Source organism: Prunus mume, linkage group LG7, assembly GCF_029339155.1.
Source record: "Prunus mume cultivar Tortuosa linkage group LG7, ASM2933915v1, whole genome shotgun sequence".
NCBI lineage: Eukaryota > Viridiplantae > Streptophyta > Magnoliopsida > Rosales > Rosaceae > Prunus > Prunus mume.
Genome location: NC_142704.1, coordinates 6,426,198 through 6,439,123, shown reverse-complemented (window position 1 = coordinate 6,439,123; position 12,926 = coordinate 6,426,198). Strand labels below are relative to the sequence as shown.

The window sequence follows — 12,926 nt, the reverse complement described above, 5'->3', positions numbered from 1 at the left end:
CGGATCTCAATTTGGTTAACGTTTGAACCCCGAACGGATCTCGCATCTTGTGTGATTTTCGGGTTCAATAGTTTCGAACCGTTGATCATGTGATTGTGACCAATCTAACCGTCTGATCGAGACCAGACTCACGGGACTTGTGTCCTAGGGTTAAAGGAACGTTAATGTGGGCATAGGAGTAACTTTAATTGGATGCACGCACTTCTAGGAGCCAGGGTCAGGGTTTTATTTAAATATTTAGGGTTAATGGTTCTATTGGTCCCCCAACTTTGACCGAATTTTCATTTGAGTACCTCAATTTCCAAAATGGTACCCACGGTCCCGCAACTTAAGTTTCGTTTGAATTACTAATCCCACCATTACTTCTGTTAGTTTTTTGGTTATATTTAGGGGTATATGGGTCTTTTCAGGTTGGTTATATTATCCCCTTCTACAACTTGCCTTCGCTCCTCCAAATAGACGATCGAGAGAGAGAGCTCACACAAAACCTAAAGAACCAAAAGTTGCAATCCACTTCTGCAGCTCGCATATTGGCTGAGTAAAAGTTGGAATCGTCAAGTTTGGAAGCTTGGAGAGCAGATTAGTTTGAAGGATGGCAAGTGATATGTCTGAAACATCATCAATGGAATCTAACCGAAGCCCCAAATCGGTGAAGTATTGTCATTGTGGGAGTTTGATCAAATCGAGGACTTCATGGACGGACATGAATCCAGGAAGATGCTTTAAGGCTTGTGACAACAACCAGGTAAACAATTTTAAACTATTGGGTTTATGCACAAAATTGGTATTATGTTCAGATTTTGTTGTGATGAAGAATTTGATAATAACAAAGCAGAAAAACAGAGTTGGAGAGCATTATTTTAGGTGGTTGGACAAGGAGACATGTACAAGAGGGAAGAATGTGGTGCCTGGTCTGCTTAGAAGAATAAGAATGATGGAAACTGAAATGAGGGAGACAGAAGAGAGAAAAAGTGTTGTGGTCAACACACTTCAATCCTTAGAAGCTCGAAACTTGGAAATGGAGGGGATAATTAAAGAAAATAAGGAGTTGGATTATGCAGTTAGAGACAACATAAGGCTTAGACTTTTGCTGGAAGACAATATGATGAGGCATCGACAAAGAGAATGTAGGATGAGTATGGGTGCTTGTGTTTTATTTATGGCCATTCTCATGATGATGATCATGGTGTCGAACATGTCTGGAAAATGTATGGGAGTAAGGGCAGTGAAACCCATTTTGGAGCTAATGTAATTCCCGAAATTAGTTATGCAATCTTGTAATGTTATTAGTTATGCAAAAGGCTTATGGATTTTGAAAACTTTGGTTATTTGCAATGTTGTAATTCCAGATTCATTGACCTCAATCTGCATATAAGACTTGTTCAAATTAAGGCATACAAATGCACATGAAATAGTAGAGCAACCTTTCACATAAGCAGAAGAGTAAAACTTACATTCATTACAAATTCAAATGTTCACAGATAGAGCCTTTTCTGGAAAAGTGCAATCATATGACATGTTTAATACATCCCCAAATCCACCACATGTTCCAAAATGATAACTTGTTACTCAAACAGAGTACAAAACACACTGAATCATCAAAAGAGCCATGTTTACAACATAGTTTAAGTCTAAAAAGGTATCCCCAAAATAGTTAGAAAACAGCATTCATCTTGGTGGCTGTGAAGATGATGTACAAAACACACTGGTTGAGATGATGATCTTCCAAAGCCTCTCATTCTCCCTCTCCCTCTACCACCCCTAGTTGATGCAACATAGAAGCAAACATTGGGGTTATTGAAATGACATAAGAAAATGTGAGTATGAAACCATAAGGAACTATGACTTACAAGTTGGGCCATTTGATTTGGTCCAATTGGTGCACTCCATTGGATATTTGGAGGCAATGCATGAGGTTGAGGTTGAGGTTGAGATGATGATCTTCCTAAGCCTCTCATTCTCCCTCTACTTGTACCACCCTTGGTTGCTGCCACCTACAAGCAAATGTTCACATATGTGATTGATGTTATACAAATGACATAAGAACATGTGAATATCAAATCATCTTCAAATATCACTTACATGTTGGGCCACTAGATTTGGTCCAATTAATGCCCTTGCTTGGATATTTGCAGAAAAGGCTCCAGTTTGGGCTTGGGCTTGGGCATGGTCTTGGGCTTGAGCTTGGGATTGGGCTTGGGCTTGGGATTGGGCTTGGGCTTGAGCTTGGGATTGGGCTTGGGCTTGAGCTTGGGATTGGGATTGGGCTTGAGCTTGGGATGATGATCTTCCTAAGCCTCTCATTCTCGTTTTACCTCTACCACCCTTGGTTGCTACCACCTACAAGCAAATGTTCACATATGTGATTGATGATATACAAATGACATAAGAACATGTGAATATCAAACCATCTTCAAACTACACTTACATGTTGGGCCACTAGATTTGGTCCAATTACTATCCTTGCTTGGATATTTGCAGAAAAGGATTCAGTTTGGCCTTGGGCTTGGGATTGGGCTTGGGCTTGGGGAGCATGATTTTGGGCTTGGGGAGCTGGAGCTTGGGCTTGGGGAGCTTGAGTTTGGGCTTGGGGAGCTGGAGCTTGGCCTTCTTCAGCTTGCATCTGGAATCATTACAAAATTAGATTAGGTTAGGTTATAGGTGATAACATGAAGGCAAAGAATCTGAATGCAGCTTTTACTGTTGAACCCTTTCACATCCTCTTTTATTGTGTCCTTCTTAACCACATCTTGTGCACCGAATCTTGATAAAGATTCGTCTGAGCCTTGCAGGTTGTGGTTTCCAGTTGGGTGGTTTTGGATTTGGAGGTACTGGAGCTGGTATTTCCACCTCTCCTGGTTCTTTTGTCCTCACCTTCCTTGGCCTTCCAGGTTGGATTATGAAGTTGAGAGGCTTAATAGCTGGTAAACCACTCCGTGGCCATTGGTCAATGGAAGGAACAGGTCTAATAATAAGACCATATGTTTTTAAGTAAGCATCTTTCTTGTACAATTTATCCACATAATCCTCTATGTCTTCATTTCTATGGAAAATAGCAGAAATTGCATGTGGGCAAGGAGTCCCACATAAGTCCCATCTTCTACAAGAGCAAGTCTTTGCTCTTAGATCGACAGCAAATTCTCCCCCATACAGCTGACTTACTTGATATTTCTTCTCCCCAGCCAACCTCGGTATGCATTGACTTGATACTAACTTATTTTTCTCTATTATGTTGAAGATTCTATGACCAACAGTATACCTCCAATGTTGACAAGAAGCCCTTCTATTAGCCATCCTAATCATAATATACATTCTTATTCTCTCAATTAGCTTATCCCTTGCATCAATAATGGCTGCATTGAAGCTTTCACATAGGTTATTTAACAACAAATCACACTTATAGTGTGTTGCAAAATGAGATCTTGACCAATTTTTTGCAGGCCTCTCAATTAGCCACCCCCAAGCATCTGCATCTTCCCTTTTCAGATTATCCATCTCTGCTTCCCACCAAGGCAATGTGGTTGCCCTTGCAGCAGCCCATAGCAAATGTTTTAAAGCAAGTCCTGTGTGCAGGCCTCTGAAGTTGTTATACAAATGTCTCACGCACATTTTGTGTTCAGTATTTAGTAAAACTGTTTGCATAGCAGGAATTAGCCCCTTCTGTTTATCACTTATAAACACCAATGCCAAACCATTTTGGATCCCCAAGTCTGCAATTAAGAGTTCTAGAAACCATATCCAACTTGCCTTGCTTTCTATTTCAACAACAGCATAGGCCAATGGGAACATACCATTGTTCCCATCAACACCAACTGCAGATTAAGATCTGCCCTGAGCAGTGGTTCTTTTAAGTGGCACCCATCCACACCTACAACAGGCCTACACCCTTCTAAGAAACCCTTTTTAGAACCAGCTAAACAAATATAAATCTGTTCAAACAATGCATCATCATCTGCTAGTTCAGTTTTAATTACCACAGTACTTCCAGGGTTGGTCTTCTTAATTTGCTCTGCATAATCCCTTAATCTCTTGAATTGTTCCTTGTACGAATCTTTAATCACCTTCTTAGCCAATTTTTTTGCCATATACACTTGGTTCTGTGTAACATTCATTGCATAGTATTCCCTCACCTCATCTTGAAGTTGCTCCACAGTCCAATTAGGATTTCTTCTCATCTTATCACAAAATCTTTCTGAAATCCATGTTGAATTAGCGTATCTCAACCTGTCTACTCTGCCACATGTATGATCAGCATGTATAGCCTTTACTACAAAAGTGAATTCCTCTTTATCAATTCTAGATGCATAAAGAACAAATGCACAGTTTCAGATCCACTACACATGACCTTCACCCTTCTCTTGTCATTTTTTTGAAATTTCAGCAGCTTGCCGTTTACAATGGCATACTCCTTTATTGCTTCTTTCAAGTGCTCCCGATTTGCAAATTGCATCCCCAAATGAAACTCTGGATTTTTAAGGTCAATAGCTCTCCTATATTGCTTGAACTTTGGTAGGCAAATCCTCCGCTTTTTTGTGCAATTCGACTGGTATTCTCATCATATGAGGTGTTCCCATCAAAATATAAGGTATCAGAATCTGCCCCATCATCAGAAATCTCTCCTAGCCCTTGTGTTTGTGTTTCAGTCTCAACATTCACTTCTTCATCACAAGGCATATTGATGTCCACATTACAACCTTTGTTTGCCTCCTCATCTTCACTAAACTCATAATCACTATCCACGTACTCTGACTCTTCTTCTTCTTCATCAACTACAGCTTCACAATCTCCAAGCAAAACAACATGCGCATTAGTATCTAAAGCCTCATTATCCTCCTTCATGTGGTCTTCATTAAATCTCCCATAATTGTATTCTTCACTTTGCAAACTAGGCCATTCCACAGATGTTTGAGTCCATGTCTTTTCACTTGTTTTGTTGTCAGTATAGTATAACACTAACACTCTGTTACTTGTTATGCAGCCAACCATCTCACATCTAACACTGTCATTGTCAATGAGCTTTATAATAGTTTCACCATTACTGTCATACATCTTACAATATATTTGCAAACCTATCTCCTTCTTAGTTAGGTCCAATTCATATCCTAACTCTATACCTATTTTCCTTAAATCCAAGAGTGATAGATAATCATCCACACAGTTGTCCAAATAGCATAATGTCTCCCCCTTATAAACCCCATCTTGTACAACACTCCCATGGTGAATTTCCAAAGTGCAGAACTCACCCTTATCTGCAAATGAAGTAGTAGTCTCAGTTCAACACCAATTTTTAAAATCTTTGCTCACCTAAATAAAGACAAATCACATTAAACCCTACCAGTAGACCACAAATCTACAAGTAGGACCACCAAATGTACTAGTGTGTGCAACTGTGCAATCAATTGACATATATCAAACTAGTAGGACCACAAACCCTTAAATTCAACAAGGATAGTAGGACCAAGTATGCACTCAATGTTTGACCAAAACACAAGGTATGCGTTCAGTGTTGCCATAAAGACAAAAGAAAACAAGAGAGACAATAACAAAACCCTCAATTGATGCACAGTTCGAGCAGAAATAGACAATTCCAAAACAACAAAAAGCAATTAACATATCAAAAAGCATTCCTAGTACTTCCATTAGCATCGCATACCGTATATGGGGGGGTCTCCAGAAGTCCTGAATGCAAACTCCATCAAAGTTGTCGACAACACCTATTGACCCCACAATGAGATAACCAAGACGTATCGACACCAGACGACCTTAATACACAATGACCCAGACAAAATCAACTCAAACTCTTCAGCTTTTTCGCTTTTGTCTGAAAGCTTCAGCAGAAAAGATTCGTCTGAAAGCTTCGACTTTTTCTTCTTCAGCTTTTTTGTTCGTACAAGAGTTCTTTTTTTTTTTTTTGGTCTGAAGTACAAGAGTTCCATTATACTCGTATCAGAGATCCTAAAAGGGTAAAAACCTTTTTTGTCCCTCAAAACCAACCTGAAAAGACCCATATACCTCTAAATATAACGAAAAAACTAACAGAAGTAATGGTGGGACTAGTAATTCAAATGAAACTTAAGTTGCAGGACCGTGGGTACCATTTTGGAAATTGAGGTACTCAAATGAAAATTCGGTCAAAGTTGGGGGACCAATAGAACCATTAACCCAAATATTTATATCAAGCAGTTTTATTAATATATATATATTATGGTAATTGAATCAGGCATCCGGGCACCAGTTGACCGTAGGAGGGATCTTCAAAAGTTCCAGTGAGCTCGGACCGGCTGTGAGTGGACTCTTTGTTTTCATAAATGAATTTATGCTATTCAGTTACAGTATTTGATCTTGAATAAGTTTTATTCAAAGATTAGTGTTTTATTAGTTGATATATGCTTTTAAATGTTTTGAATTCACATGCTACCGAATGAGATGTCCGTTATGGATATAGGAAAAGGAGATTTGAGCTAAATATCAGATAAATGGCAGCAGAGTTTTAGACTTAACAGAAATTCAATTATTCAGGAGAACTTTCAGAGATTTTATATTTTCTTAAGCCACCTCAGGTACCCAAATATAGATATGTTGCCTTTGGATATGATGATGTCCACGGACATCCAGGTTGCCTTCAGTTTTGTCAGTGCGCTTGACATTTGCCTCACGAGTTTCAGGATGCTCGGACTGTAGGAGCCGGAATGCGTGATCAGTCGACTACGGTCCCCAATCCTCGCCGGTTTGCGGCTTAGGTTGTCTTTGTGTCACCAAGACTTGCCAAGGGAATTGACGGATTATCGAGGAATTGACGGAATTAGAGGGGTACACCTAGGTGGTAGTTTTAAACTGATTTAAATGCTTTTAAGAGTTTAAAGATGACTATGAGTATGATTGGCTTATATTTATAAATATATGAGTGCATTGATTTCAGTATGTTCTTATGTATTTTCTAAACTTTGTTTTTGGGTCCACTCACCTTTTTAATATTTTGCGCCCCTAGGCAGTAGACGTGCATCTGAGAGTCACCACAGGGCAGTTTCCGCTTTCCGCTCTTCCTCAATTTGATGTAGGGTCCTTGGTTCACAAGTTGTTCCTTTCGTTGTAAATTAATCTGTATAGTTGCTATGATGTTGCCCTATGATGTAATTAAATGTTGGAACGTACTTATTTGTGTGTACTGGCAATTGGTGTATATTTAAGTGCTTGTTGACAGATGGAAATTTTGGGAATGTTTGATTTTCAGGGGAAACTCTGCCGAATTTTCGGTAAAAGTCAAGGCTGAAATGAAGTTAAGTTTATAACTAGAAGGGCAACCAGGTCATTTGTGCTCGGCACCCGCCATGTGTTGATCACGAACAGGGTTTGGCTAGGATTCCAAAGTGGAATTTGGGTCGGGTCCTATCAAGTAGCTATGTTGCACCTATTTGTAATTGCCCTTCCCTTCCTCATCTTCACAATGTTCCTCATCAAAAGGCTTACCGATACACCAAAACACAAAAACCTGCCTCTTTCACCACCAAGTCTACCAATACTTGGAAACCTCCACCAACTAGGCACTTACCCTCATCGATCCCTACAACGACTAGCTCAGCACTATGGTGAACTCATGGTGGTTCGTTTTGGTATGCAACCAGTGCTTGTAGTTTCTTCTGCAGACGCTGCTCGTGAGATCATGAAAACAAATGATATCATCTTCTCTAACAGACCCAGATCTACCATTGCAGATAAACTTATGTATGAAGCTAAGAGTGTGTCCTCAGCTCCTTATGGTGAGTATTGGAGGCAAATGAGAAGCATCTGCGTGCTCCAACTTTTAAGTAACAAAGGGGTTCAGTCTTTTCGAGCAGTAAGAGAAGAAGAACTAGCCTTGCTGACTGAGAAAGTGAAACAGTCTTCTCTGTTGTCATTGCCTGTGAATTTAAGTGAGTTGTTTGCTTCACTAACTAATGATGTGATTTGTAGGGTGGCTTTTGGGAAAAAGTATAGTGGAGATGAAGGTGCAAGGAAATTTAAGAAGTTGCTTGTGGAGTTTATGATCTTGTTGGGTGGTTTTTATGTAGGGGATTTTATTCCATGGCTTGGTTGGGTTAGTCAAATTAATGGTTTAGATGCAAGAGTGGAGAAAGTTGCTAAGGAGTTTGATGAGTTTCTGGATTCTGTAGTTGATGAGCATATGTGTACTCTTAACATGAAAGGAGAGAGCTGTGGTGATAATATGAGTGTTGAAGGTGAAGATGGGAAGGATCTTGTGCATGTTCTGCTTGAAATTCAAAAGCAAAACAAGACTGGCTCTTCCATTGATAGGGATAGCATCAAAGGTATCATTTTGGTAAGTCTCTTCTCTGTCTCCACAACTTAAGCAAGAAAGCTCAATAGCTTTATGTGCCTAAGATACCTACATCAGAATATTAAAATCTTATACTTCTCCATCCGTTGCTAATTGCTTTTGGGGGTGAACTAAGATCTTTCTTGGTTTATGCAGGATATTTTTGGTGGTGGAACTGATACTAGCTACACAGTTCTAGAGTGGGCAATGACCGAACTCTTAAGGCATCCGATAGTCTTGAAAAAACTGCAAGATGAGATGATGGGGATTGCTAATGGCAAAGCAGACATAACCGAGGGCGATTTAGATAAATTTCCTTACTTAAAAGCAGTGATCAAAGAAACACTTCGGTTGTATCCTCCAATACCGTTACTGGTTCCTTGCGAATCAACTCAAGAGGCTAAAATAAAGGGCTATGACATAGCAGCAAGAACCATGGTCCTGATCAATGCTTGGACAATTGGAAGAGACCCCTCAATGTGGGATGAACCAGAGGAGTTTAAACCAGAGAGGTTTTTGAACTCTTCTGTAGATTTCAAAGGGCATGACTTCCAATTAATCCCATTTGGAGCTGGAAGAAGGGGCTGTCCAGGATCCTTGTTTGCCATGATCACTAATGAGATTGTGTTTGCAAATCTTGTGCACAAGTTTGACTGGACATTGCCTGGTGGAGCCAGAGCTGAGGATATAAGCATGACAGAATGTACTGGCCTTGTCATCCACAGAAAAGCTCCTCTTGTAGCTATGGCAGCGCCAAGGTTTTCTGAGAATTCCTGCTTTCCCATTTTATGATTGTGAAGGCCTTTCTGCAGTGTCACCTCAAAGTTTCATAACAGAAGCCCAAAGGAAGCATAAGATCATGAAAGTCTGAGTCATGCTTAGCCTGAGATATAAAATGATCCTTTATATTGTTCCTTGATAATAAAAAATAAATAAATAAATTATAAGACTGTCATCCTTAGATAAGATGTATTTTCCATTAAACTGGGATGTTAGATTGGATTTTGATTTTAAAGTCTTTTGGATCTACACGAAAACAAATTTCTACCTTGAATTTTCCTATGTACCAGATAGAAACTTAAATGAGGCACGATCAAAAGCCAAACACTCTATGCTTTCCAAAAGCATCTAAATTTTTTTGTTGTCTTCTGCCCAAGTGGATGAACTCGTGTGGACTAACTCATCCCTAGAAGAAGAAGAAGATAACAAGATAACAAATGGACCAACAGAATGCTCACATACAAGTTTGTGAGGCGGTGGTTTCAACCTTTAAATACATTGGATAGTCCTGGGATGATCTTTGCCTTTATTTAAACACACAGAACACATTCGTTTAATAGGACCAACTCTGAAGATGCTAAATCCCTTGCAATTGTTGCAAGAGCTAAATGAAAGCTCCTCCTTTTTGCAACCTTTGGCCTTCACACTGCTGGCCATTTTCCTTGTCCTCCTATACACATGGTACTCTTCGACTAAGACCACCACCCAAAAATCAACACAACCACCTTCTCCGCCAAAGCTACCTATCATTGGAAACCTTCACCAGATAGGCTCGTACCCTCATCGCTCACTTCAAGCCTTGTCCCAACGCCATGGCCCTCTCATGCTTCTCCACTTTGGAAGTGTCCCGGTGCTTGTTGTCTCTTCAGCTGAGGCAGCCCGGGAGATCTTGAAAACTCATGACCTCACGTTTTCTGATCGACCCAAGTCCACCATCTTTGAGAAGCTTCTCTACAACTACAAAGATGTCGCAAGCGCGCCGTATGGTGAGTATTGGAGGCAGGTGAGAAGTATATGTGTTTTAAATCTTTTGAGCAACAGAAGGGTTCGGTCTTTTCGTTCTGTGAGGGAAGAGGAAACCAAATCCATGATCAGAAACATAAAGGGCTCATCATCATCTGTTTTGAATCTAAGTGAAATGTTTGTGAGGCTTACTAATGATGTAGTGTGTAAAGTGGCTCTAGGGAGGAAGTACAGTGATGGGGAAGGCGGGGAAAGTGGGAGGATGTTTAAGGAGATTTTAGGGGAGTTCGGTGACTTACTGGGAACTGTTAATATTGGGGACTATGTCCCATGGCTTTCTTGGTTGAGCCATGTCAATGGTTTGGGAGCCAAGTTAGACAAGGTGGCTAAGCAGTTAGATGACTTTATAGATACAGTGGTTCAAGAGCATATGAACCACAGTTCAAGGAGTGGAGATGATGACCAAAAGGATTTTTTGGACATTTTGCTTGCAATTCAGAAAGAAACCTCGGCTGGCATTCCTATTGATGGAGTTAGCGTAAAGGGTATCATCTTGGTAACTATCTCTCTCTCTCTCTCTCTCTCTCTCTCTCTCTCTCTCTCTCTCTATATATATATATATATATATATGTGTGTGCATGTGTGTTTTTTGTGAAAGAGGTGTAACATATAGTAGCATATATATTTTGCAAAAGGTTAAATATCTTAATCCAATCAATTGTTTTTAGGACATGTTTGCTGCTGGCACTGATACCACATATAGTGCCTTAGAGTGGGCAATGACTGAGCTTTTAAGGCATCCAAGGGTCATGAACAAATTGCAGAATGAGGTAAGGGGAATAGTCGGAAACAGAACAGACGTAATTACAGAGGATGATTTGGTTGAAATGCACTACTTGAAGGCAGTGACGAAGGAGACTCTTCGCTTACATCCACCAATTCCATTACTAGTTCCCAGGATGTCAACCCGAGATGTAGAAGTAAATGGCTACAACATTAAAGCCAACACACAAGTTTTCATCAGCGCATGGCAAATCGGAAGAGATCCCAAGCTGTATGACAAACCAGAGGAGTTTGAGCCAGAAAGGTTCTTGAATAATGGTATAGATTACAAAGGGAATGACTTTGAATTGATTCCATTTGGAGCTGGTAGGAGGGTCTGCCCAGGAATTCAGTTTGCCATGGCTGTTAATGAAATTGCCTTAGCAAACATCGTGCACAAGTTCGATTGGGCATTGCCCGATGAAGCAAGTGGGGAGGATTTAGACATGACAGAAACCACTGGTTTAACCGCACATAAAAAATATCCTCTCAAAGCTGTTGCTTTTCCACACTTCTAAGTTGAGAAATAGGGAGGGTAGTTTCATATTATTGTCTAAGGCTCTAAGAGTATCCACAATCATGCTCTCTATTTTTCAGTTAAATTTGAGTGGTGATTTCCCCACTCCTTTTTCTCATATTTTATCCACTTTGAAAATACCTGCAGGATGACTCAAAATGCCTAGAGGAGGGTGAATAGGCCAATTTAAGATTCTAATCAAATAAATAAAAATAAACTTCGGTAGCAGAATTGATATGGCTTATTAATCCTGTAACGTGCTGGGCAGAAAATAAAAGAACACGCAGAGAATTATTTTACGTGGTAAAACCCCACCCTGGGGAAAATCCACGGACTCTCACCCAACACAAATCCACTATAGAACGATGATTACAAGAAGTACTCACACACTTATCCTAGACACATTCTAGATAATGTTTACCGACTTCTTCGAACTCAACTTCTGTCACGGGATGATCTTCGACACTCCTTATGTTGAACACAATACTGGCCACGATTGCTTCAAGCTCACCGGAGGAAAACCGCCACCACGGTCTTGGTGCCCTCAACCGTATGAGTCACCGACATGCATATGAATGCAATATGAATGATTAAAGTGTTTGATAAATCACCAAGTAAACATTGAACACTTGATGATTTATCTCAAATATACGCACAACAGCTTTTCTTAGAATTCTATATGCTCAACACAAATATCTCAAAAGCTGTCCAAATAAAAGAATGGCACATGATCTTTTATACAAGACTTGTTCTCTCTCATGGGAGAGAAACCCAATAGGCCACGAATATTAAACTTCCTATTGCACCACAACCTATCATCAATAAGAGATTTGATTCTCTCTTTAAACCAAATTAACTAAGAGGTAAGCAACGTGCAAAGTCACAATAGGAAAAGATAATATTTTAACTTCAATTAAAATAGAGTTGAACTAGGAAAGTAATCTCAAGAGATAAAATCTAATCTTATTAGAAATAAGATTAACATAAAAATACTTGAGTGAAAATAACTCCAACTAGGAATCCTATAATGAATGCGTGATTATGTCATGATTTACCTGAGGTCAAGATTCTCATATGGTCAGGGCATGCCTCGGAAGTGTGGGGTTGAAAGAGTAGTGACAAAGCGTTCAATAACAATTCCTCACAAACTAATTTTCACCCTATACTAAAGTCTAGGAAATGCCAATACGAATTTCGTACTAACAATCTCCCCCTTTGGCATTTCCTAGACAAAACACCTATTACAACTCAAAAGAAATTACATGGGATTTAACAAATGAATTCTTATTCTAAGCTTGAAGCCCTGAATCCCTGCACATTATGAAACAACAAAACCAGTGAAGCATGTGGGAGAAGAAATGTAATTCAAAGCAGAATTACAACACAACTCCCCCTTAATTCCATAACACAATCTCTCCCCCTTTTTGTCAGGAAATCCAAAGGGCAAAGAATGAACATAAGGGAGCATATATAAGAGGGAAAGAAAAAAAAAAATCAGATTGCATTCCCAACATATAAAGACATAGAGAA

General features: G+C 39.7%; 2 protein-coding genes across 2 annotated transcripts; both read left to right on the top strand.

Moving 5' to 3' along the window:
- Positions 1-7,399: 7,399 nt before the first annotated feature.
- On the top strand, positions 7,400-9,106 carry LOC103337959 (cytochrome P450 736A117-like). Its single transcript, XM_008241134.2, has 2 exons — positions 7,400-8,317; positions 8,471-9,106. Exons 1-2 carry the CDS (start codon positions 7,400-7,402, stop codon positions 9,104-9,106), a joined length of 1,554 nt encoding a protein of 517 aa, XP_008239356.2.
- A 562-nt stretch (positions 9,107-9,668) lies between these two features.
- Positions 9,669-11,397, top strand: LOC103338182 (cytochrome P450 71A24-like). The gene is given in 2 exon segments (NM_001326514.1): positions 9,669-10,613; positions 10,786-11,397. Coding segments are annotated over 2 exon segments (1,557 nt in total).
- Positions 11,398-12,926: the final 1,529 nt, after the last annotated feature.